Source organism: Sinohyriopsis cumingii, chromosome 8 (genome assembly GCF_028554795.1).
Source record: "Sinohyriopsis cumingii isolate HCF-2022 chromosome 8, ASM2855479v2, whole genome shotgun sequence".
In the NCBI taxonomy this organism is placed as follows: domain Eukaryota; kingdom Metazoa; phylum Mollusca; class Bivalvia; order Unionida; family Unionidae; genus Sinohyriopsis; species Sinohyriopsis cumingii.
Window position 1 is genome coordinate 71,272,981 of NC_142968.1, and position 27,148 is coordinate 71,300,128.

Here is a 27,148-nt window from a genome sequence, read left to right on the forward strand (position 1 = left end):
AAGAATTGGATAGTAATTCCCAAGAATGAATTCTATGTTAACAGGTAGTTTTTTTTCTTGATAATTTATTCAGTCTTGGTTTATATCCCACAGCGGCCTCAACATTGACTGGCTCAGTTCACCACGCTATTATCGTTGTTGTTGTTGTGTATGACTAGGGTCATTGAGATCATAAGGTGCTGTGTGAGGGAATTTAGCAATCTATGTTGTTCTGTTTCATTTTCATCGTTTGTAATATCCATCGCCTTATCGTCAAATCCATCTTCATCTGCTTCAATCGCTATTATTTCTTTTAACTCCTTGTCATCTAAATGTCAAAAAAATTCCGCAGAAAATTGCAGTAAAAAATTACCGTAATCAGCCATTTTGTGCGACTATGTAGCAGACGAACGCCAAATTGTAGGCCTATATGCATTACAATGAAAGAATATTTGAAACATGACAAAAAGGGTATAATTTTATTTATTTGCTGAATAAAAAACTTAAGAGATGAAACAATCTTTTCACACTGACGTGTCTGCAATGTTTGGTTATACTGCAAACAGTACAAAAACCGAAAGTAGTCACAGAATTTATCGGTGTAAAAAATTCCAAATCAGTATCAAGTGACCGTTTGCAGCTAATCGGATTGCAGAAAATCCGTTTCATTTATAAAAATTTGAATTATTATAGGATTAAATTATCATGGTTGGGTATTTATCGATGTGTAAATTTTATCTAATCGATGACAAAGTAAATAAAGTCCGAAGGACTTTATGTAAACTTTGTGAGTGATTAGGTACAATTTAGACATCGATACATTCCCAACCATGATCATTTAATCCTTATAATTTCAATATACATCCTTTCTAATAGCAGATCAGCAGATTTAACCTACAAACATTCACTTTTATGTACATCGAAGTTTTCTTTCATTAGCCTCTTAACTGCGGTAGAAAACATAGCCCTATCTTCTCTAACCTTGATTCATCGACTCTTTATACAGTGATACCGGGTAGAATGTTATTGTGGGTCATGCCAGTGATACACTGTTATGATCAATATTTTAATATATATAAAAAATAGTTGTTGCAGTTAAACTAGGAATATTCCTTTATTAGAAAACTACGCTTGCGCATGGCACCTGTTGTTATGGCAACATCGTTATTACTTTCTACGCATTTCGATCTTTAAAAAGCAAAAAATCATGTCCATTTTTAGTGACATCCCTTGGTTGACATATGACTATAACCTTGAATAACAGCTGCCGTAACATGTTGTCGAGGTGAAATGCAATTATTTCCGAGGATTGGGTGAGTGTTCGAGTGCAGGGAGGTCTGGGCAATTACATTGTTTTAACTTCTAATGGTCGATTTTAAGCTGTGGCTTGTAATTTTTTTATCGGAAATCACAGGAGTGGGTGGGTGGGAACTTGCTGTTATTATTATTAGGGTGTAAGGCGTTGATATAGATAAACTTCACGTCAAATGATTTGGTAACAGGGAACCAAAAGTAGTCCGCAGAATGTATCGATTTGTAAAAAAATTCCCGATCAGTATCACGTGACCGTTTACATCCAATCAGAGCGTAGAAGACGCAGTCAATTTATAATAATTGGAATTATATATATATATATATATATATATATGTCATATTCTCAGTGCCTGTCAATATGGGATGTTCCGAATGCAGTGTTTTGGATGACAACTGGTTGAGAAAAGATACTGGTATTTATCAGTTTGTTTGGAGTAGATATCTATATGGAGTTTATTTTCTACCAGTATGGTTGTTGTGTCCAGGTTTGAGTTGAAATCTTCTGCCAAGAATTTTAGTGAAGGATGGCTGTTGTTTGCCTTAGATATGAAACCATCAAGATTTTGTCTTTCCTGTTGTTTGTATCATTGATAAAGAGTATCCATAGGTATGATGTAAGTTCCACCGATGCTAAAAGTCAAACCTCTCAGTCTACCCATAAAAAATATAAGTACACAAAGGGGCAATTTTTGTACCCATTGCGGTTCCATTGATTTGGATGTAGTTTTAGGACAAGCTCCTGGAGTTTTACAACGAAGTGAGTGGGCGGATTGTCGACAATTCTTGTTTACAAACTTCCCTACATTCCCGTATCGCTTCGTTGTGTGGTATGTTATTGTACAGAGATGTTACGTCTAAGGAAACAATCGTAGTATCTGGCAGTAATGGTTCCCTTGCTTTGTTTTATATGAGGTAATCTGTCGTGTCTTGAAGATCTGATGGTAATTTGTGAACATTTGGTTTCATGAAATGATCCATATATTCAGATATCCTTTCCGTGGGATGCTCGTTACAGGAGATTGTAGGTCTATAGGGGTTTATTTGTGGCTATTAGGTAGAAGATAAAATCTGACTTACCTTGGGATTTTCTAGGCTTAAGTAGTCTCGCTTGCTGGTCTATATGCCCGATTTTGTACGGGTCGTCAATAATATTAGTGATGGTTTTTGTATAGTCGAGTGTTGGATCGTGGTTTATTTTTTTGGTAGAACCTAACATCACTTAGTTGCCTATTTACTTCACTAATGTAGTCTTCCCTATTCGTAACAACCGCAGCGGAATCCCCATCAGCATGCTTTATTATGTCGGTTCTGTGCTGTAGTGATTGAAGGCATCTTTCTCCTCTTTTGTTAAGTGAGAATAACTGCTAGTGTGGTTAATGTGTTTGGAAGTGTCGATCCAGTGTACTTGAAAGGACTGCTATTCGCGATAACATTCAATTGTTAAAAGTTTAATGCAGTAACTATTTTCTTTGTTGAATTGACATTATTTACTTTATCATCTTACATCATTACTTTCTTTTATTAAAAATCTCTGAAAACTATAAATTAGGAGACAAATAGTATTAAAACAATTTATGTTAAAACCTTTGACATTATATATATATATATATATATATATATATATATATATATATAAAATTTCCTTCGTAATATATCCAACAGCAGAATAAACGAGGCCATACCTCCGTCACTTCATACATGCTTAATTTCATATATGGACATATCTAAGCTAATTTAAAATCGTAGCTATGATTTGCGTACATAGAACGATTCCTTCAAGGGCATGTCTGAATAGCTGCCATTTGACATCAAACATTTTTCCAATACAGTTTATATTGCATAATATTTTCCTGTCATGTAATAAAACATCAACTCTTTTTTTTTTTTTTGGTCAATTCTGCATTCATCGATATGTGATTTCAGTTAAACAAAAGGAGATTGATCACTTCATCTACGTTGTTTTGGTCCATTATAACAAGAATAAATTCGCTTTCTGAAACCTGAAAATTGCTCAGATGCTTACACCTATGCTCTATACACCCAATAAAACTAGCAAATAACAACTCGGTTTTGGTACAGCTAACAAAAAAGATGAGATAAAGTGTATAACGGGTCATTACATAAAGAGTACACATCTGAGGGAATTTTCAAAGTTGGTTCAAAAATATATTTGTTGGTAAAATTATAGGCATGATTTTAATTTGAAACCGTCCACGTCTAGAACAATTTTCTAACTTACAAAGCAAGAAAAAAAAAGTATTCCTTCCAATCACACTCGTCTAAAACTAATTTGTTTTTCTCCATTTCAATACTTATGTTGACTTGCAAGTAGTAACGTTTAGTTTTTGATGTATACCTTTGCAGCCCTTTTTTCCTTATTGAGAACAATTACAGCAGCATGTGACCGCTCCGGTGGCATAGTGTTTAGAGCGTCCGACCGAGTCATACCAAAGACTTTCAAAGATGGTACTAACAGCTGCCTCGCTAGGCGCTAAGCATTAAGAGGTTAGTGTTAGGACTGGTCGGCCTGGTGTCAGGATAATGTGACTGGGTGGGACATCATTCTTCATGTCTGCGCCATGATGCCCCACTGCTAGAATCACTATAAACTGCCACACTGCAGACATCGTAGTGATATGGCTGAAAAAATGTTCAAGCTACGTTAAAAACCATAAGCGCGCGCACACACACACACAAAGCTTCTCGTACAAAGGCTTCGTATATATTTGAATTAATGTTTATATGATGTTTGTTAGAAGAAAAAAAAAAACACATGATGGCTCTGAACATGCGCTAAAACTCCAGAATCTTGACGTATTTTTTTTTACAGAAAGCATCTATTTCCATCCATGAACCATTTTTCTTGGACTAAATAATTTACATCAGAAAATTCCCTTTTTCATCCAGTATATGTACACAATGCTAGAATTTCATATATCTGGATTCTTCCATATTGTTGTTTTCAGAAAATCATGTAATTCAGTATGCTGCAAAGGTATCAGTCTAGAATGTATTGAAAATCTGTCTCACTTTTATCAGTCATGACTGAATTTTAAAAAGTTAATAATATGTACGCTCCAATACGTAATTACACTATTTTGGCCCCCTGAGATGTAATTTCATTGCTATAAATGCTATTATTCTAAAAAGTAGGACGAAAATCACTAGTCCTGTGATGTAGCAATAAAGTGGCAACGTGATCCCAGCCTTCACAAGGATATCATCGCCAGTAATTACCACAGTGGTATTTGTCAGACACTGGGGGAACATCTCTGTACTTAGCGTGCTGCATCTGAAAAAGACACATTTGATGAAAAGGGAGAGTTATTTTAAATAAATGTTTGAACGTCTAAAATACTCATACCATACACATGTACAGTAGATCTTCAGGACTTACAGTACTAATTCAGTACCCATCGTAAATCTATGCAAACACAACGACATTAAAAGTTCAATACATTTAAATATTTGCATGCTCATGATCAAACCGATATTTATCAGTATAGATATATCATGGGTTGCAGGTTTTATGCAGAGAATGCCTTACTAGCCGCGGAATTTTCTGGATCTATGTGTATTTGAAAGGTGCATTCATTTCCGCACCAAACATTCAGGTGCTAATTTCAGTAATGAGTGTTCCAAACTGGTCTGTTCAAGGAATGAAATTCCACAAAAACAATGTGTCCATTTGTTCAGTTACTACTAGGATAAGCTTGGAAAATATTCTTTTTACAAACTATTTGATCATCAACCTATCCTGGCCAAATCCAGGTATATTTTATTTCACCCGTTTTCAGAGTGGTTTCCATTTTTTCATGTAACTAGTTCCGTGAATCCTTTAATTTAATGTCATTGCAGTGGCGTCGCTAGGGGGGTGCGGACCGCACCGGGTGACACCATCTCAGAGGGGTGACACCAAAATGAAAAATTGCAAATTTTACAGAGCACACACTGCTCGGTCCAGTCGGATTTCATAAGCGGACAACCGATCATAGTTAAATACATGACTAGCAGGCACAGCAGTGGCGTCGCTAGAGGGATGCGGGGGGGGGGGGGGCGGACTGCACCGGGTGACACCATCTCAGAGGGGTGACACCAAAATGAAAAATTGCAAATTTTACAGAGCACACACTGCTCGGTCTAGTCGGATTTCATAAGCGGATAACCGATCATAGTTAAATACATGACTAGCAGGCACAGCAGTGGCGTCGCTAGAGGGATGCGGGGGGTGCGGACTGCACCGGGTGACACCATCAGAGGGGGTGACACCAAAATGACATTACTAAGGATTCTGTATGGTCTGTTACGGAAGGAGGACCATGGGGGTGACACCATGAGCTACCGCACTGGGTGACACCAACCCGAGTGACGCCACTGTGTTATTGTGTAGGCACAATAGATCAGATGTTAGCGTTTTATTCATGCGACGAAAATGAATTCGAATTTAATATTTAAATATGAAGAGATTGCTCCATACTATAATTAGCCTATCCATTTCGTTTAAATCAACGTGTTATTTTCTTACGAAATGTCATGGTGATTTCCAGAGGACTTTTGAGAAGCATGAAAACGGAACAAGTGGTGTTCGAGTTCGATAGATTTGAGTTTATATAATACAAACCGCATAGGTGACTCACTGGTCTCCTTACAAACTGATTCACTGACGACTATTACGTGGAGCAAAACTCTAAGGTAAAAGCCAAGCTATATAATTTGGATTGTCAGTAAGTCAATTAATATATATTATGCACTAGTTGACTGATAGTCGCCACGCTAGCCCGAAATGTTGTTGTTGTTGTTCTAGGGTTTAACGCCATTTTTCAGCACAAGATAGGCTATACATGGCGGCCAGTATGACTGGTGGAGGAAGAACCCTGGAAAACCCAGGAAAAAACCACCGACCTACGAGAAGCTACTGGCAGGCTAGCCCGAGATGTACATTCTGCTCAAACCACGCAAAACACCTTGCTACAGTTGCGTCACTACAACTGAGCATGTTATGTGCAGATATGCCATTAGACACTATACAAACAAATAGGCAAACAAATCTTTCATAGGCACAAATTATTAGATAGTGAGAAAACGGCCGATTTGCCCAATTTATATTTCTTATAGGTTTTGCTGTACAATAATCTATTTGCAAATGATGAAGACAGAGATATTGATTCACATGTGCTGCACACAGATAATAAGCACGACCTTTATTTAATGCAGTAGCCGCTATGACACTTGAAGCTCGATGGATACCACACAAGTGATTTATTATTGGGTTTGATTCTAGGCATTGGTACCTGCCCACCCCACCAAAAACATCTAACAACATAAAAAGGAACATACAAAATTTCCTTTCAGATTTCTAAGAAAATAGGCCACAAAAAGAACGACGTTTACTGCAAGCGACGATGCATGTTGTAGCTGATCAGTGACGTAATAGTTTAATTATAAAGCTGAAGCGAGTCTTTGTAGTAAATCTTCTACGCAGTGAAACTTCTACCATTTCATTTCATTGTCCATACTGTTCTTTGTTAAATGATTTTAGCATCTACGGCCAAATAGTTCAGGTTAACTGCCATCAAAAACATAGATGGTGCTCAAAAAATATGGCACACTACTTAAAATGTAAATTTCTGTTTTCTGAATTCGCACCGCAAAATCCAAAGACAATTAAAATAATGTTAATTGAACGTGATGAAGGAAAATAATTAACGCTGTTACATTCAGTTAACCAGAACTATTTGGCCGTAGATGCTAAAAACATTTAACAAAGAACAGTATGGACAATGAAATGAAATCTTAGAAGTTTCACTGCATAGAATATTTACTACACAGGTAAATTTAAACGCGGATAATACATACCTAATCAATCTGACCCAAATAACCATTGTTACCGCTCGAAAAGCCTGAAGTCAACGCTATAGTTAATACAACTTTGGTTTGGAAAGAAATAATTCAAAACGAATAGTGGAAGGAGGTAGTAGAAGTAGTTCCCGTAAATTATTTAAAGCAAAAACACTTTCTAAGATTGAGCTGCTTTGGTATAATTTTAAGGTGGGGCTGTTTTTTGTCTTGTGATTGTTGAGCGCAACTGGATTCGAGGGCTAATGAAATCGTATACCACTGCACTGACTGGATTATCCTCGCAGAGAAAATCTCATTAAGTACACGAAGACCAACTGCATTTACATGAATGAGCTTTTGGCAGGACACAACTAATGCAACGCTGTTTCCTGGTGGCCCTCAAAACATGGCTGACATAAAAAAAATAGTTTACCGCATTTTACATTTATTTGTTGTCATGGTTGTTATTTTATTTTTTGTTTTTTCTTATTGTCCAACAAAGCATGGAATAATTGTGCTTGCATTAATTTTTTTTCGTGGACAAGTATATGTCTGCACTATATTATTTATGCCTCAGACACCTGAGAGACTATATGGAAAATGTGTTTTGTTTTCAAAGTGCAAAATGTAATTCTAGTCCAATACTTGCATGCATTTTGATTTACAATTTCATTCAAGAACATAGAATTGTATGAGCGTAGGAACGCTCTGCAAATTCTATAACGTATAAACTACAACAAGATTGTTTCTTTTCTAGAATTTTATATTGAAATAACTCGTGTCTTGACATAGATTTGTTAAAATAGCTGCAGGTTTCCTGTAATCGAGCAGGTTAACGCTATCGCAGGTTGCCTGTAATCCGACAGGTTAATGCTATCACAGGTTGCATGTAATTGGACAGGTTAACGTTATCGCAGGTTGTCTGTAATCGGATAGGTTAACGCGATCGCAGGTTGCTTGTTATTGGACAGGTTAACGCTATCGCAGGTTGCCTGTAATCAGACAGGTTAACGCTATCGCCGGTTACTTTTATTTCAGATTTTTTCGCTTTAAGAATAAAGCACGCAAATTCCTTTGCGACATATCTAAATGCAGTGTAAATTTATATCACACAGTCTCGTAAATAAGCATGCCAGCACATAAACCATGTTAGCGTGCACAAAAATACACATGTAATAGTTTGAGTCAGCCCCGGTCGATGATCGACACATTAGCCAACTCAAACAGCTGTGAGGTGGCAGGGTACAGTTTCGTAAATTGGGCCCTGGCAAATTTCTTAACTAAAGGCTATGGTGTGACTTTTTCTGCTATTATTGTTTACTATTTAAAGATATGGATATATTTGTGAACTAGTTTTTTCGGGCTTGTGTTATTCTTGAAATTGATATCAAGCTTGTACACCTTCCATAGTGAATCTGCAGTCTGTTGATAGTGAAATACCAATAGTCAGCTAGGAAGTAGAGGCAGCCTCTCATAGCAGTAAATACATCGGTTTCGGGCAATAGAATATCTCAAAAACGGCTTGAATGACAACTATTTTCAGTTGCATCAGCCTGTTTAGTACACAATGTTTTGCAGAATTGTCATCGAGGAAAAGGGCTTGTGCTTGCACTGGGAGCATCATATGGTGTCAAATATGACCTTCGGACATGAAAATTGCTGGTAGCGGGTTGGGGTGTATGAACGTCTTCTGCTATGAACTGCCATTAACCTCTCTGGTCACGTGGATAATATTCTTATGCTTTTTTTTAATAGAAGTATCCAAAAATATGGACCTATTTTACTTCACTTGTGTATTTGATTTTTTATATTTTTTTATATACTAGATCGCTGATTGCGGCTTTAAATTTGTACATAAAAACTGGACCCTGTCCCCTAAGAAGAAAATATCACAAGCCCCGCCTATTCAGACATAACATAATACTTTAGGTCTACACAGGCATGTCAGTGCGTTAGTTCATCCAGTCCGATATCCTTTCTTATATAAATTTCTGGTAAACTTGTCATTAAAATGGCTGAAAATACCTTCCGCAGTTAATATGTTCAACATCACTATGTCGAAGATTAAAGAGAAAACTCTATACGGTACGTATACTAGGAACTAAAATGGAAAGCGAATGCAGTACGTATGTAATTTGATGGAAACAAGTTTTGGATATCCTAGTAAAGATGTGTTTTACCGATTTTTGTATACAAAGAAAGTACATAAATCTCAAATAATAAAACTTTGTTCTATTTCCATGGTATCTAGAAAGCAATTTAGGATCCTAATAGCTATTTGGGTACAACATTCAGCTGTTGTTTAAATATAAAAAAAAACTGTCCCTTTTCTAAGATTAACGTAAATATAACACTATCTACCATAAATATTATAATGTATATGAAAAATTATCAAGAACTGGAAAAAGGCTTAAATTTGTTGCACTTTTTTACCACTGACTTCAAATCAAATCAATTTCTGTTATGATAACCTTACAATATTTAATGCAACTTACGGCAAGGGCTGCATGTCCTGGAAGATTATTATTGACATGGCACTCAGCGGGTGAAAAACAAAGGACATATATTTTGCCCAACCAAACCAAGCTGGCAGGGTCTGTGTTATGAATCCGGCTGCAATAATAATAATAATAATTAATCGCTCTTCCACATCTGGACTTAAGTCAATGAAGTTAGTGGTTATAATGCAAAACTGTCTTTGTAATATATTTACATACTTTGATTTTTACCCCATTCCAGGGACCCCCAAAATGGCACTCTCCATGTACATACCTGCCACATAGACAATTTAACAAAAAAAGTTGAATTCAGTTGGATTATGCTGGTTAGATAGTTATGTGATAACGGACAGACGGACGGGCAAGCGAAAGGTATCATTATATTCCAGAAAATTTAGACAAGTGTACGGATAGTGTAGGATAGTGTAGTTTAGTGTAGTGTGTTGTGGTGTAGTGTAGTGTAATATAGCCTGGTGTGGTGTGGTAATAACTATCATAATAACAGTATCATAATCATCATCATATTTGAATGAATTGACATATTGGAAAGTATTTCAACATGACATGCGTGTAAGAACAACAGCTTCATTGACATCGGCGTCATCATCATCTCCTTGATCATCAAATACCTGAGACAGTAAACTTGCAAGAAATCTATACTGTCCAATGCTATCAACGTTATGCATCTACTACCCTTATCCCCTTCACGAACATGTCGTGATTGTTTAAGGAAAGTAAATATAGATTGAGGTTCATATATACTAGTACCCAGCCCTTAACCCTTTTGAAATAAATAAATTAGCTTAATGTATGACCTGCCCAAGGTGCAACGACCTGACTAGGGTAACACTATATGCACATCCCACAACTGTGGTACAGCCTTCTATTAAGTGAAAAGAGACTTATGTTTGACCTTTCCAGTCAATAATCAGTGTATTAAGTATTGCATAGTTCTGCAGGGAATATACAATGTATCAACACCAATAGTGCACTATATTTAACACAGTACTTTCATCACACTATGCAGGAGGAGTTATTACATGTTTGTAGAATGGCGACCACCAGTCTGTAACTCCGACTACACAGATAATGATTTTAGTTTCCCAGATGTGCCAAATAATAGTTGACTGTTTTTTTTTTTTTTTTTTTTTTTTATACATGTAACTTGATTCTTGTTTGGTTAAAAAAAGTTCTACAGGTCTCGTAGTGGTCGTATGACTGAAGTAAGTTGAATAATGTTGTTGTTATGGGTTTAGCGCTATCTCAAGCACAAGATAGGCTATGCATGCCAGCCAGATTATTTGGTGGTACAAGAACCCGGGGAAACTTGAGGAAGAACCAGCGTCCCACGGAAAGCTACTGGCAAGCTTACTCACATACCCAGGTTGGCTGATCCCTACACTCGATCCAATGCGGACAGAAGTAAGATGTCAATGATTTGAAAAGACTAGAGCTTTAGACCATTCTAACATGCGGGGTACCTGACCTAAATGTTGAGGAAATAGTTATAGCTACTGTAATACGTTTCTGCATATCAATCATACATACACAAGATCAGAGAGAAGATAATGGATGTGTTCGTGAGAAAAATGGCAAACTTGAAGTCCAAACAAGCAGCACTGATCATATATCCAAGTCCCTGTGAAAGATAAAATTATATATATATATATATATATATATATATATATATATATATATATATATATATATATATATATACATACATGCAGGTATATGATCTCAAATGGGTAAAGATTTAATAATGATTGTATGAAACTATTTGAATAATGTCCAGCTTAGGCGTGCCTTTGGTCCCGAAATCTGGACATTACTCAACGAACTTCATACATATAATATGAACTCATTCCCCATTTGAGATTTTGTTGATCACATATATTTTATTTTAATGGATATAGTTTAGAAAGAAAGACGAAGAAATGACTTCGCTTAATACGACTCATATGATGCAACTTTAATTTGTTGCTCGTAAAAAATAGTCAAATACTCTTGTCTATTTTTTGCGCAGTTTTATGAAACATTAATGATCAAAAAACAATGTGTACTGTATCGAAGATACGATGAACGTTTACCTGTAAGTTTAGATGTAACTTGTGTTTCACTGCTGGAAATTGTTGGATATTCGTATGAAAGGATGATTACGGGATGCATCAATTCCAAAATTTAGTGAATGTATTTGTGACTGGATATGTAGTACGTAATACGGGATTTTGGACCATTGTCTCACTTGAAGCCGGCGTTTACATCGGTCCTCGGTTCTACACAACATGACCACCTACCCCACCACGTGAGTGTTGTCTCTGAATTTTGATGTGTACAGGTATCTTGATATGGTGGTAGAGACTATGGAAATGCTGGCATGAAGTAAGCCAGTTTGACAAAATACCTGGCTTTCGTACTACTCTTGCCTGCATTGAATTGTAAACCGAAAATCCTGCACAGAGAGAGAGAGAGAGAGAGACAGAGAGAGAAACAGAGAGAGAATTAGTAGTTGAGATGATGATAATGAATTACTAGGTTAACGGTAAAAGGTCTTTGAGAGAAATCATCTACTCAGACAGGCAAGTATATGGTTGCGTTCAATAAATTCAAACAGCATACAGATTTTTGGTTTACTCGAATATACCGTCTGTAAATCTGCAACCGCTTGTTTCTTATTTGTGCTCAGGGATGTGTTGGATTTTTCATGTTCGCTATCATAGTTTCAAATTCAGCAGTACTAATTATTATATCCTCGACTGCCACCGATTACAATTTTCTGATCGTATTGAAATTGCTCTATGTGGCACAACCAATTCAGAATAGATACATACTCCGGAATATAGTCAGATAGAAATTAATTTGCTCTCACCACCTGAGACACCTGTTACTATCGATTAAGCTCCGAAAACAATACTGATTAGTGCACATACAATGGAGCATTTTCACGTGCACGTCCGATGATTCCGAACTGAATTCGAGTTGATGTTCATACATCAGGGTGGTTTCAGCGATCAATTTCTATTTGTACCTTAGCAATGATATATTTCAATGTGTATGCGAGTGTGGTAACGCCACCTTGATGTTGGTAGCCATTTAAAAGTGGAACTAAATTGTTATTGATGTTAACATCTACTGCCAATTGATCTAACACACCGTAGGTGGTAAACTCTCTGCCCTCCTCACTGCGAACTCATTCCATTGCATGTGTGTAATAATGATAAAATCAAATCATAAACACAAACACCAAAGAGGGTTCAGTACCCATTTGGATAATTGTGTAATCCTTCGAAATGAATTTCATCTCCGAGAGCAATGTTGCTGAAAATGCCCCTCTGCAAAGATTCATAACATTTCCGTCTGGATTTGAATTAAAATAAATATTCCTGGAGCAAAACAAAGATCAAGATACTTTCTATAATTTATCAACATAAAAATTTCACCATATGTAGTTTTATTTCCACTTATTATAAACAAGCATGATCTGGACTAGCATACATTTAAGATGTGACTTTTCATTATATCAAAACAACGGTTAATAAAATGATCATTAAATCGGCCACTTTCACAATGCAGGTAACGTGTTCCACTCCTTCTTGTCTTATTGCAATATTAGCTGTACCAATATAGTTTTTGATAAATGCAACCGATACGCCGCTGTCTCTGATTCCACCGTTGTCGATGAGCTCAGTAAGAGTTTTTAACACAAAATCGGCTTTCATCTTGACAATAATAGCTTGAATATCCACGTTTCAGGTTTTCAGTTTGCCTGATTGATCTTCAAAGATTACAAGCTTACCTTGATCGACACGAAGAACAACACGACTAGTAAACTTGGACAAATCCTCTTTTGGTGTCCAATCAGCTCATATCCTCATCAGCGCTGAGTAGTCAAGAAGGATAATGACCGTAAATGTTAATATACATTTTTGTATCACACGTACTTGAATGAGAAATCAATAAGTGTTTGTGGAGTCGGTGAACGCTGCAGTGCGCACTACGTATCGTCCTCAAGATGATTGTAAATGTGACCATCCAACCATGTTTGTACCAGCATAGTCGAATAAAACAACGACTGTTTACAATACTTGGATCCATAATTAACAACTTTGACTGGCGGAACAAGTCAATAGGAGTTAAATAAAACCTATACTGATGTGTTACCACATATGCGATCCAGTGAGTGCAAGTGCTTGTTGATGAATCCAGACTGACAATGGCGGTTTCAGTATGAGTTGCACCATTGGAGGAAGTTCATCTCGCATAAGAACCCCAAGAAAAGTTTTGATCGATTTTGTCATCACAAGTAAATCAAGATGGCACAGCGGCGTCATCTTCTGTGACTGGGCAATCGAAGACCTCTGCCCTAGGGTATTCGATGACTATTGAATGATACTCGAATGCCTCTTCCGTGTTTGCGTCCATTGACTGCTTTTGTGAAAGATATCCCTGATGCACGTCCAACATCATCTAACGCTTCAGCTTTTGCAATCACTGCAGCCGTTATGGCTAGCGACGCTGGTATGGCCGCAATACATGGAAATATTACACCAGTCTTTTGAATGTGTGCCACATCTTACCTGGATAAGTTTAATAACACTGAGGTATGTTTGTGTTTATCAGCACTAGGATGTGCGAACTGGATTAGGGTCAACAAGATGGAGACAATTCTATTTAATTTTGCTATTCACAGTTTCGGTTGACCCAACAACTGTTTTTTTTATTATTGTCTGTTTGATTTTTCTCAGCTGACTTTGAGTAATACCGACCTTCACTTCGTTTTGTGACATTACTGATCAAATCAGTAATACGTTCAATTATCTACTTGAAAAATTTCTACGAATTTTCCAATGTTATTAAAATCAGATCTCCACTGTTGTACATGACGATCTGACAGCAACCGCTTAGGGGTCATGTTCTGGAAACCTATGTTATTACTGTAATCGCTAAGTTTATCAGTCAATCATATGAAGCCGTATATCTTCGCGTTTGGAGACTGCACAGTGTGGATGAAAAAATAAATGTGTACCAAACGATTTGATTCACGTTCAGATTTCTGAAAACTGCATTTCCATTCATGCCAATTCAAAGGTCACAAGAACATGACCCCTAAGCGGTAGTCGTACTGTCTTCACGCAGGACAGCGGCGATCGGACTTTAATCAGATTGCTAATTTTCCACAGTTGTACCAATCACCCTCATTTGAAAACAACACGTCCAATAACATCGTCTTGATGGGAAGTTTCACTCCATAATATTTCTAATTAGCACAACCAGCATTATCGACATCTGCATGAAAATGTATGTCAACGATGGATTGCCTGAACAACTCCAGATGTTTCAGTGAAAAGTACTAAATCCGGTAGAACGTACAAGAGCCTTTTTGAGAAATATGCATGCCAGTGTCAACATTTTGATGCTGGTCCACGTAGGACCACATATTGCGATATGCTTTTGCAATGTGATTGGCTTATGTGAAGTCAAGCAGATATTCTTCTGAAGGTTTCTCATGACCGTGTAGCTGTAAAGAGACCCGAGTCACTTCTAAATTGTCAAATATAATTTTAATCTGTGTTTCTTCATTTTCTTACGCTTTAAATTTACGCGACACGAATACATGTTTCGATGTTGTAAGAGCATACTGGGTAATTATTTGCCTAGTAAAATGTCTTACAATACCATTGTGTGGGAGTGCGTCTGTGGTATGTGCTAGAAAACGACAGCGTTCATCTGGTTCCCATTACCATAAACAATAACAAGCGTGACTCTGCATAGCGAGGAGAACATAATGGTCATTCAAAAAGTTAGTGCATTCAATTCAAATCTTACCAAGAGGAGCGCCAGCACAACGTCTAATGACATCGCTGGAGTAGATTTTACGAAAAAGGGTAACTGTGTGTTTTGCTACAAATATCACCTTGGGGTCATCTCTGCAAAATTCACAGATGTGACTGAGGGAAATCACATACAAAACTTGTAATGAGGCTCCACTAATTTGTGCCCGCTTTTGTGCCAATCGACGAAAATCAGGATTAGGAAACGTTAATTGTATACAGCTGCAACAGCATCACCAGCAGCATTTCGAAGCCGTTTAATTATATTCGGTCTTTAATCTGCATGATCAGTTGCATGTTAGACAAACATCATGGTAGAGGCAGCAGTTCTCGCGTAATCATCGCCGTATCGCCTGAAGTAGTGTCGGAACTACTTTCAAAACTGCCACTTATGTCGTCAAAAGTTTAATATGCTTTGTGTCGTTGAGATAATTCTCACAATTTCAGGCCCATTGTGAAATTCAATCTCTATAGGTCATGCATGCAAAATGTGCATACTTTCAGGAATATCTTGGAATTAACCAAGCACTGTTCTCAACGATGAATGGCCCTGTTAACCAGATATTATGAGGATTCAATGGCAATATCGGAGTGGACTGTGTGCTCGTTTTCGCGAATATAAATTTTGAAGCCCTTGCTAGACAGCACCGAAATTCTTCGTCGAACCTCATCATTGAATGTGGTAATATAGTAGCTCTAGAGGGCTGTTCGATAGCGAAATGCGTCTCTCTCCGTGAGGTCATTAGTGAGCAGCCGCTGATAAAGTGACCTGACTTCATTGATGATTTAGGAGGAGTTGTTGCCCGTACGTACTGATCCCACGACTATTTCCAATCAACCCGCAAGGTCGTTAGGGGTCGCACTTTCCGCTAAGACCCGCTGCTTTGTTGATAGAGATGCTTGATCCTTGTGGGTGCATTTCTTGGTAACGGTTGCTGTGCTAGCCTTTTGTGACGGTTCCTCTATCCATTCTGATCGTTTTTCCAATGCAGGTATAGGTTGTTTGCCTGATTGATTTTGCATATTTTTCGGCCTAAATTTTAAGAATGTAATAATCTCTGCAGTTGTTCTCGTGGGATTTCTGGATATATTTACATGCGTTTGGCGGCACATCAAGTCTAACTGATATTTCCAAAGCATTGCGCGTCAATGTCACGAAATATTGCCAGCGTGTTACAGTTGTTACGGATCACTTGGGGCACATGGGCGTATCGCTTAGTCAAATAAATTACGTCGACATTTTTTGTCCCGGCATCTTGAAGATATCTGTGCTGAATTGACTTTATTGTTGAACATCATATCATTGTACACCACCTGATAACTTTTGTTGGCGTCCAAATCGTCAAAGGTAGGGGCGTCGTCAATGGTGGACAATAATTCAATGTTGGACGACAAAGTCGTCTTGCCGTTGTTACCACTTCTCAAGGTACATTTGTAAACATCGTTTTTGACGCATCACGTACAACCGATTCCAGATCAACCTCCGTACAACTATCTGCAGCTACATCGGTGTTTGTATGGATTCAACAGGGCCAATGATGAATAACCTATCAATCTTGTCGGTGTTGCTTGTTACACAATGGACACAATGAGTCTGACAATATCCAAAAAAGCTACAGTCAACGTGGGTAATGGAGAGATGAAGCCGCTGTATAATAATTAACCACTGCAGCCAAGGTAGCTCGAGCATGGATGGCCAAAAACAAGTGCTGTGACAACTTTATTTGCTGGTAACAAGAAAGATTTGGTTTTCAAATACCAGGTGAGTTGGATTTGATTTTCCTTCTACACGATCGCATCCGTGATCGACAAGGCTACCTATGCATCTACTAATACGCGCTTACGATTGTCGATGTTGGCCATGTCGATACCAAGAAGCGGAATAGTTGACGCCCAAAGATTCTTCCAGTGTCACGGATGTATTCGAGAGAATTTATGCATGCGACCCACATATATATCCACGATTTGTACATGCTGTTACTAGCAGATAATTTCTCGGTTCTGTGGTTTTGCTATTAACCAAACAACGTGTGCGAGTACGTGTCCAGCATGTCAGTGTATATCATGATCAAGCTATTGTTGAACATTTTACTCTTTAGGAACAGATATTCAGATCTCAGTACAGACATGAATCGTTGATAAGACCAGAACCGTCTCAGGAATGGGTAGCACGATTTCCAGTCGCTAAGACAGCCTTGAAAAATGAAGTCATAAGCACGACGGGATACAACGAAAGACTGTTATGGTAATCAGAAAATGATTTCACAGCCGGTACCGTTACAACCGCTCGAAGACATGTTTGTTCGGTATTTGTATTCACCTCAAGAGTTGGATGGCTAGCAATGACGTCGCGCTACTGACCTAGTATGATCCATCGATATGTTCCCTATTTGCAGAACAGATTTTTATTCCATGACTAACAACCTGTTTCTGATTGGGACATCATCACATGGTTGACTGCTCCCCCCCCCCTCAGAATTGCGTTTATACGAGAGGACTTGTAAATCGTTCCAGAAGACACGGAACTGCCACCAGGATTTGTATTGACCTGCTTAGTATAGGTCGCAATATCACGATAATAAAACGCGTAAGTGATGATTCCATGGTGGAGAATCCATAGCTTGGTATCGAGCGGGACAAACTAGTTTTGCTGAATCGGCACACATCCATGCGATAGTTCTTCGATCGGATCATATTCGCAATGTAAGCTTACTCACGACAGTCTCGAAGACATTCTAGGTACAGTGAATAGATTTGTCTGCATAATAACCCTTATATTTCCGTTGTTCTTTTGAATGTTTTTGGTTCCGACCACACTCGAGTACATTTTGTGTTGCTGTCAAACATACTCCTTTATCGGTTTACCCCATCATTTGTCTTTGAATTTGGTTGTAACGTGCCGGCGAACATATATGTGGTGGTTTTATGATCAGCGACGAAGTAGTGTCGGTGTGAAGCATCTTAATCCGATCCTGGTAAAACGGTTTGATCCTGCCATAGTAAAACTCGAACATAAGAACGTTGGATAAGCAAAAAGCACGTAGGATCCAACATAGATTGGTTTCATCAGTTTGAGTTTTGATTTGTTTTGTCATTGTCAACCGCAATTAGTCAACAATCAAACATTTTTCTGAACTCAAAGGCCGAGTCCGCAGTGAGACTTCGAAATCTGTCCTGCTCGCTTTCATCACGGACAAGATCTACGCAAATTAGCTTGCGTAGATTATTCATGGTTGTGCTCAAAAGCACGGCATTGTTCATGAACTTTAAAAGCCTTCCAAAGTTGTTGTTAGCCTTTGTTCGTAGGTGCATATTCATCAGAATGTATGGAGCCATCCAAGCTTGCTGGCAAAATTTTAGCAATCGATGGATGTTGGCGACACACATACCCAGTCGCAAATACAACTACGGCTTTTTCACGTGCTGTACATAATTATGTTAGGTCCTGAGACTCGGGACAAGTATGGTGCATTCGGTGTTTTTGACGCCCGGTCCAGTACTGATATCGGACAACCACGAACTGGGCAGCGATAGTGCTACTGGGGCCAGCGACTAATCGGTATGTACCTAGTGTTAATGCTCAAGATATTCCAGGTTGACTTCAAAGAAGCATCCTCGATCACCGTGAATGTTTTGATCGTGCACGTCTTAATGGAAAATCATTGTGTGCAGGATCGATCCACATAAATCCACCAAATGGGAACGGTAGCATTATGGCGCATTCGTACAAATTATTAGTATCGAGATACATGATATAACTGTTGAGATTTGCGGGTTACACGGACACTTTGGGGTTGTTGGCACAAGCATACGCACGATAAACAGATGCTGGTCAATGTCCGAGAGCTATTCCAACTTAACTTTACCATGCATCACAGCTCATACGCGGTGACGAAAGTAATCGGAAGGATCACACTTTGTACATGTGTTTGGATGTGTCACGAAATGCCTCAAACACGTCAGCGAGCAACATCACGTCCATATTCAGATAGCGATCGTGAGATCCTCAGAGGGTTTTTCGGCACCTCTGTATTCGCCTATGATGTGAAAGTGATCATCAAATATGATCTCGCTAGAAGTAAAGCTTGTCTTCAAATCCAAGAATGAGAGGCGAAAGTAAACACGCAAGTGTTATCATCGGTCATAATTACGTCTGCAGGCGAATCGAGTTGCTGTCGAAACTATTTAACTGTAACTTCCATCGATCTGAGGAATACATCGAACTACAACATAACAAAACCAGCATTTGATTTGTTTAGAGACTTAAACAGTTCCATCCCCATAAGACGCATCTATGTCTTTGTTAGCATAACTGCTTTCCACTGCAACATTCAAATATTCAAATCTGCGTAAATAATATACAGGACCTTCAACTTCCATTGCACTGCACTGCAGTACATTTGACAGTGTTTTAGCAGGCTCGGGCATAATTGTGTCTAAGGTTTTTCACTGATACCACCACAGTAGAAATCGTGACTGGTGATCCGTTCTTGAGTGTTAAATACATTCTTGCACCGTCTGCACGAGGTTTTTCTTTTACCCCTGTATTTCCTATGCCATGTAAGCAGCCGACCAAGATGCTTCATCCATAAGTAGCAAGACTCCGTTTTTTCTTTTGTTTCACTCAGAGCAACACATCAATCTGAATTTGCTTGTGATGGCCAGGAAGATAAAGTTTCAGCGGATAAAATTTCTTGTAATAGCGGATGAAAACCTTTGTCATACGTGAAAACATTAACAGCAATACATGGGAGTAGTGAAGGGGGACACTTTACGTACAATGGGAATTAGCATTAAAAACACCCTTGGGACACTTTACGTACAATGGAAATTTAACATGGAGAAAAATCGTGGGACACTTTACGTACAAGGGGAATTAACATGGGAATAAATCGTGGGATACTATACGTACAAGGGAATTTAACATGGGAATAAATTGTGGGATACTATACGTACAAGGGGAATTTAACATGGGATTTTTTTTTAAAAAATTTTTTTAAAATTTAAATTTAAATTTAAATTTAAAAAAGGGGTAGGCAATTCAAAAGACTATCTCTTTTCGAGAAATATGGCTGGCCCTGAAAAGGGCCTTTGGGTTTTCTTCTTCTTCTGCTTCTAATTTCTTCTTTTCCTCCACCAACTTCTTATTTTATCTCCAACACTCTTTCTCTTCTTTTTTTTCTCCTTCTCTTCTTTCTTCTCTTCCTCCTCTTCTTCTTTCTTCCTCTTCTCATTTTCCTCTTCTTTTTCAATTTTTTCGTTCCATGTTCTTATTCTTATCTTTTCCTCTTCATCCTCCTTCTCCTCCTTGATCTCTTTCATTACACCACTAATCTTGTCCTTTGCTTTCCTTAAATTGTTAATTTCCATCTTTACACGATGGGGACTATAGGAATAATGGTCTTCAACCAGTCTTAATAGCATCTGTTCCATTATTCCTAAGTTGTCTAAAACGTCTTGCAAGGTTTGTAATTTGTCCATTTGGTTTGACGCCATCTTCTTTGTATTCTTTGCAGAATGGTTTGAACGACGAATACTGTGGGTTCTTATACGAAAAGCGCGAACGTGAAGGAAAACATCCCCTAAAACATAAAATGGATCTTACCTAGATGATGACCGAACATCGCGCGTACGTGAAGGAAAACATCCCACTTTTCTCATTTCATATAATATAACCCTAACTATACTCTCCACATTTGCTAATAAACCCATAATCTACTATTCACACCAACATACCTGAGCTCTTACAAACACACAAACACATACACTTCCACTATTAATAAAGAGTTAGTGTTTATTTTCACACTACTCTACCTACATACATTGGCAAATTAATAGTTATTTCTTTTCTAGAGTATTGGGTAGCCCTGAAAAGGGCTGTTTTGTTTGGAACTTCATGGGCACCTGGTTAATGGTGGCACCTTCCAGGCCTGGCGCCACATACACATCTTATCCCCCAGTTACTTTTTACCTTTTGAGGGGAGAGAGCAGAGGCAGGATATGTTGCTTCAGAATCCCAATTTTCACTCTCTGGGATTTTGAAATTTCTTCTCTCCTTTTCCTCCTCCTCTTCTTTGTTTCTTCTTTCCTCTTTATATCTTCTTTCTTCTTCTTCTTTGTTTCTTCTTTCCTCCTCTCTTATCCTTCCCTCCTCGACAATGGCTTCCGCGGCCAGTTCATTTAATATGCGCCTGGCATATTCCAGATGCACATGAAGCTCCAACAGTTTCTCAAGTCTCGTGTTCATTTTTGGCGTTGATCAATCAACAAGGGTAGCTCGACTGCCGAACGAGTTTCAATTTATAGTGAAAGCGCGTACGTGATGGAAAACATCCCCCTAAAAACATAAAATTCATCTTACCTAGATCATGACCAAAAACAACAACAACGCGCGGACCTAAAAGAAACACTCTCTCACTTTTTTATGCTACCCATCACTTCAATAGACTATCCACATACGCAAAGCAATCCAATCTAACCCCTAATATACACCTCAAGCAGCCCAAAAAAAAACAAACATCATTTTAATCTACTATCCACACCAACCTACTTTATGACTTACAAACACAATCACACAAACTCATACGCTCACATTTTTAAAAGCTAGAGTTAGTGTTTATTTTCACACTACTCTACCTACATACATTGGCAAATCGATCGTTATTTCTTTTCTAGAGTATTGGGTAGCCCTGAAAAGGGCTGTTTTTTGTTTTGCTATGGCATTCTTTTTTAGTTTCTAAGAATGCGATGTCCTCTGCGGATAGACTTTCTGGCGATAGGTCTGCTTCTTCGGAAAGAGAAGAAGAATTCTTTGGTGTCGATACGACAATCCACAAAGCCTCTGTCAGCTTCAGGTTGCTGCTGCTGCTGTTGCTGCTGTTGTTGTTGCTGCTGCTGTTGTTGTTGTTGTTGCTGCTGTCTCTGAAGTCTGTACTTCTCTGTCCATTCTTCTTTTTCCCTGTTCATTTCTTCTCTGAAGAGCTCTTCTATCAGGTCTTCAGTGATTTTTAACATTCTCACATTCTCTATTTCTTCTGGCTTCGGTATCAGACTGTGTCTGACCCTATGCAGATTCACGTAGGCTTCGTTGAGCTTAGCTAGTTTGGAGCACATCTTCTTAGGAGGATGAGTCGACAATGGATGGCTAGACTGGGAACAACCCGGTTCTTAAAGTGAAAGCGCGACGTGAAGGAAAACATCCCCACACGGTTTTCGAGCCGCAACGTTCATGAGAGGGATAGTAAGAAATGAAAGAGCATCAATCCAACATTCTTATAGCTAAACAAACCACAAAGGCATTTTTTTCAAAACACAACATTTTTTATTCAAAAATCACTTAACACTAACTAACAACAACTCTAACAATAATCCAACATTATAACATCAAACAATTTTTTTTTCAAATACCAAACATTTTTTTCTTCAAATACAATCTACTTTAAACAAGGCTGACAACGTTGTGAATGAAATTGTGATTTCCACTGTTGGAAATCATTAGGCCATTGATGGACACTACGTTTCCTAGCTTGAGACAAAAGATAAGCATAATGGTCACAAAACCATCGATCTACTTTCACATCGTTTCTAGCAGAAGAACGAGGATCGAAATGAGTCACTAAATGTTCTAAGGAATAGCCCAGGCTGCGATGATGCAGAAAATACACACAATATTGTCCACACACCAAGGAATCTGTGCCTTGTAATTTCACGTTATTGAATCGGGTGGTTTGAGCATTTCTTCTCATAAAGTCGATGATATCGTCTTCCAAAGGGGGCAATCCGTACGAATCGAAATATTCCACACAGCCTTCTTGAGGAAAGTAGACGGCTACCCAGTGGGTTCCTGGGAGATGACTATCGTCCGTGTTGATCACGTAAGCTTGATGGTCTTTAGGTTTGCGATGAGGGAGTTCATCTTTAGCACAGACGACGGGATTCCAAGAAGACGTATACGAACTGTGGTTCAAAAGGTAATAAAGTTCCCAGGTATCCATTGTTTTGTGTTTGTTTTCTTCTTCTTCACAGGTAATAATACGTCGTCAATTCGATCCTGACTTTTTGCTTGAAAATGTCTGACGAATAAACGGTTATTCGTTCTGTTTCCTCACTCTGATTCAGGAGAGCTTCGATACGATGGATCTCTTGAGTGGTTAATGCTGGACAAGAATGTTCACGCAAGTCTTTATACCACTGGTGCAACACGTCTTTGTTCGAGATGAGGCTCCAAGCTTCGTCCAGATACTCGTCCAATTTTTCTTCTTGACTCAACATCAGGCATTTATCGTGTTGAATTTGACTGGGATGATCGTTTTGACATCCATAGCAATTTTTCTTGATCAATTCCGTCATTTTGTCGACCAAGTGTTTGGCAAAACAGGAGACTAAATGGGCTTCTTGTTCTGGCCATCTCGACTTCATCATGATATCTTCTTCGTCTTTGTCTTGAGATTCTTCTCCTTCCACGGTCTCCTTACATTCCATCTCCAAAGTTTCTCCACTAGGTAAAGAGGGACAACAGTCTTCCATGGCTTTCTAATAATCTAGAATGACTTCTCTCAAACTGTTGATTTCTATGGTATTATCGAATTCTGCATACAGGATGACGTTCACTGTCTTGTCCAGTGGCTTTGCAAACTGAAGTTCCACACGAATCTGGCCGGATTTTATAGGGTGGAAATGTCCCTCGTCGCTGCCTTGGTCTGGAGTAAAATCGAAAGCCCACAAAGCATAGCCTCCTGCATAATCGTCATACGTAATGCCGTGAGTGGTGTTGGTTCCTAACTGGCCGGTGGCTTCGTACAGGGACAAGTACGATCTCAAGTAATTGTTCTTGGCAAAGTCAGGTTCAAAAGGTCGGGTACACAAGGTCTTGCCATCACGACTGACTTCGATTTTCTTCACTAAAAAGTGTTGAAAGTTGAAAGGATTTTTTTCGGCATCTCCGTTGAAGGCTGTATTCTCGACGATACCAACGATCAAACGTTTGGGTAACTGTCCTTGAAACAGATGATCTTCGGTTATGGATTGCAGTCCAGCAGAAATGGTGAACGTTTTCACTTCCACGCGTCGGATGGGATACTTGGCGGTCGTTCTGCTCAACGTCTGACTGATGTCGTTACCTACTTTAGGTAGCACTTCCACACGTCGCACGTAGAGTCTGGCTTCTTGGATTTTGGTTTTGTAATCGTCAGCACTAGCCAATAAATGGAAAGCGGTACTGCTCCGATTCAGTCTCAGGCGAACATTCACCCCGTTCAGCAAATATTTCTCTTGCAACCACATGTCCAAATGCAAACGATCCATCAGTTCTAAACTCTTTCCATCTTTGATTCTGTCTCTTCGTTCTACAAATCCTGCATTGTGATTTTTGCTTGTATCAGTTACCAATTCTTCAAACTGGCCTTCATCGTCAGCTTCCCATACCACACAGGCATTGAGATGAGTGTTCTTGGCATCTATTCCGTACGTCAAGAGATTTTCCAGGTAGGCCCGATAAGGGTAAGTATCCATGCTGCTGCTGACCAGTTTGTTGTTCAAGTACAAGTCCACTCCACTGAACAAGGAATGCATGAAATTGTTGACGGGAGCTACTGCTTCAGTGTCTATATCACCTCCTGTCTTATCTACAACTTTGACTTTCAGGTACAAGTAACTGCTATTCAGATCGATGTAATCTTCGGGCTGTCCTTTGATTTCAAACTCGATGGGAGTGGAATCGGTCAATGAGGAGACGGGATGAAATTCCACCCACTGGGATTCTTGCATCGTCATCATGGTGGGGGGCATGGCAAACAGATCCAGTTCCGTCTTGGAACAAGCGCAAGACTCTCGGTGCATCATTTTTTGTTGTTGCTGTGTTTCAATAATCGAAAACGTCTAAGTCTCGAACGGTTCTTCTTTTTTTGGCCTTTCTCGCTTGAAGTCTGGTGAAAGGGTGTTTTCTTCGTCGTCTCTTTCTGCCTTGTCCTTGCTGAATGCCTGATTCGGTAGCGTGCAGGTCATTTATAGGTGTCTCTCGTCGACCCAAAATGTCTTTGCCTGTTTGCAGCAAGACATTTTTGCCTGCCCTCATCAAGGCTTCTTTAGGGTTTTGTTTGTCGATGATGACATTTTGGAGAAATTCTTTGCCTTGTGTCAGTGCCGCATCTTTCAAGGCGTGCAATCCTCGTGTCACCATCGGTTTCAAGACTGGAGCCACCGAACGAAAGGCCGATTTTAACATGTCTCCTAAACCGTGTCCTCGCTGTCGAGCCACCCCTTGGTACACTGGATACATGACTTACTTACTTACGAGTCGTGAGAGAACCGTTTTCGAAAATGGAGTTTCACCGTGACTTTTCCTTTGGTGAATGGAATATTTTGTCCCAAATCTCCTTTTATAGTAATGTTGACCGTGTCCAAATACGACTTGCTGACAGGCAAATAGTGAGGATGGACAAATTCGCGGTGGACGTGGTAAGTGTTTCCACCTTCCTCGTCAGCGTTCGTGGCAGAATCCACTTTGAAAGGAATGACACGCAGTAACGGCACGGAGGTGTGTCCCACCACGTTGTATTCCACCACATCGGAATACACAAAGATCAAATTCAGTCCTTGGTTCAGTTCTACCGGGCTATTAAAATACTGGCCAAAAGTCACGTTGTCGTAAATGATGGGTAATTCGGGTGGTGTTTTTTGTTCTAATTTCTTCCTCAGCTCCATGTTACCGCCCAACATGTCAAACAATTCAGGACAAAATTCAATGGACACGATTTTACTTCGCTCAAATTTCATCAAGAAGCGACGAGCTACTTTGTGGTACTCCAGGGTGACACTTTTGTTCTTGACAATGTCAAAAGCTTTCCCAAACACGCCATTAAACCTGGAGGCTATGGCGCTGACCAAATGATGACCACTGAAATAATAGCCTGGGAGAATCACAAAGTGGTAGGTCCACGTTTTAGTTTTCTCATTATAGGTTTTATTGTCATATTTGACATTCTTATCCAAGTACTCTTGCAATGGCTCGTCATGAACTTCCACATCGAATTTATTTTGATTGGGAATGACATTGTGAACTTGGGTCGGGTGAATCATTTCTACTAAAGCCACTTCCCAATGGGCTTCGTGATCTAAGGGGATGGCTTGAGGTAATTTGGCCGTGTAACAGCACAACGTGTTGTTGGGAAACACCTCCATGGAACTGTCACTGGGTAAGGTTAAGTAAAATTGGTTTTGGTGACTCATAATTCCAGAGTTCTGTGACTGTCCGAGGGGTTAGTGGATGTCAGAGGCGTGTCTCCGCCCAAAATGGGGTTCTGGTTGTGGTTGTTATTGGAGTGGTGACTGACACTGGCACTGGACACAACGTTCCCGTTCGAGGAGAATTTCAGGGAGGGATTGGGAAGCAGGTAACCGATGCAACTGCTCAATAAAATGGTCCACAATTGTTTGTCTCCTTGTTGCAAACTTAAATTGGCGATGGCTGCCCCGATGACACAATACACCACGAAGATTTGGCAGAAAAAGACGATTTGCGTTTTAGGCACACGTTCTCCACACCACACCCACAAGGGTTGTTTTTGTAAATCTTGCACAGAAGAACTAGGGGAAGAAGGACTGGTCGACGTAGCTGCGTCTGATGTGTGAAAGGGCATGATGGTCACTTCTTCTTTTTATAGTCGATGACTTGCGAAGCGTCGATCCAAG

The 27,148-nt window shown here is 39.1% G+C and overlaps 1 protein-coding gene across 1 annotated transcript in view; it reads right to left on the reverse strand.

Moving 5' to 3' along the window:
• Nucleotides 1-2,926: 2,926 nt before the first annotated feature.
• Nucleotides 2,927-27,148, reverse strand: part of LOC149793788 (uncharacterized) — a 98,215-nt gene continuing 73,993 nt past the window's right edge. The window contains exons 13-15 of the mRNA XM_089969053.1: nt 11,178-11,268; nt 9,627-9,744; nt 2,927-4,585 (exon numbers count right to left, since the gene is read on the reverse strand). Coding sequence (XP_089825179.1) covers nt 4,387-4,585; nt 9,627-9,744; nt 11,178-11,268 — 408 coding nt within the window. The 3' untranslated portion in view covers nt 2,927-4,386. The remainder of the gene's footprint in view (nt 4,586-9,626; nt 9,745-11,177; nt 11,269-27,148) is intronic.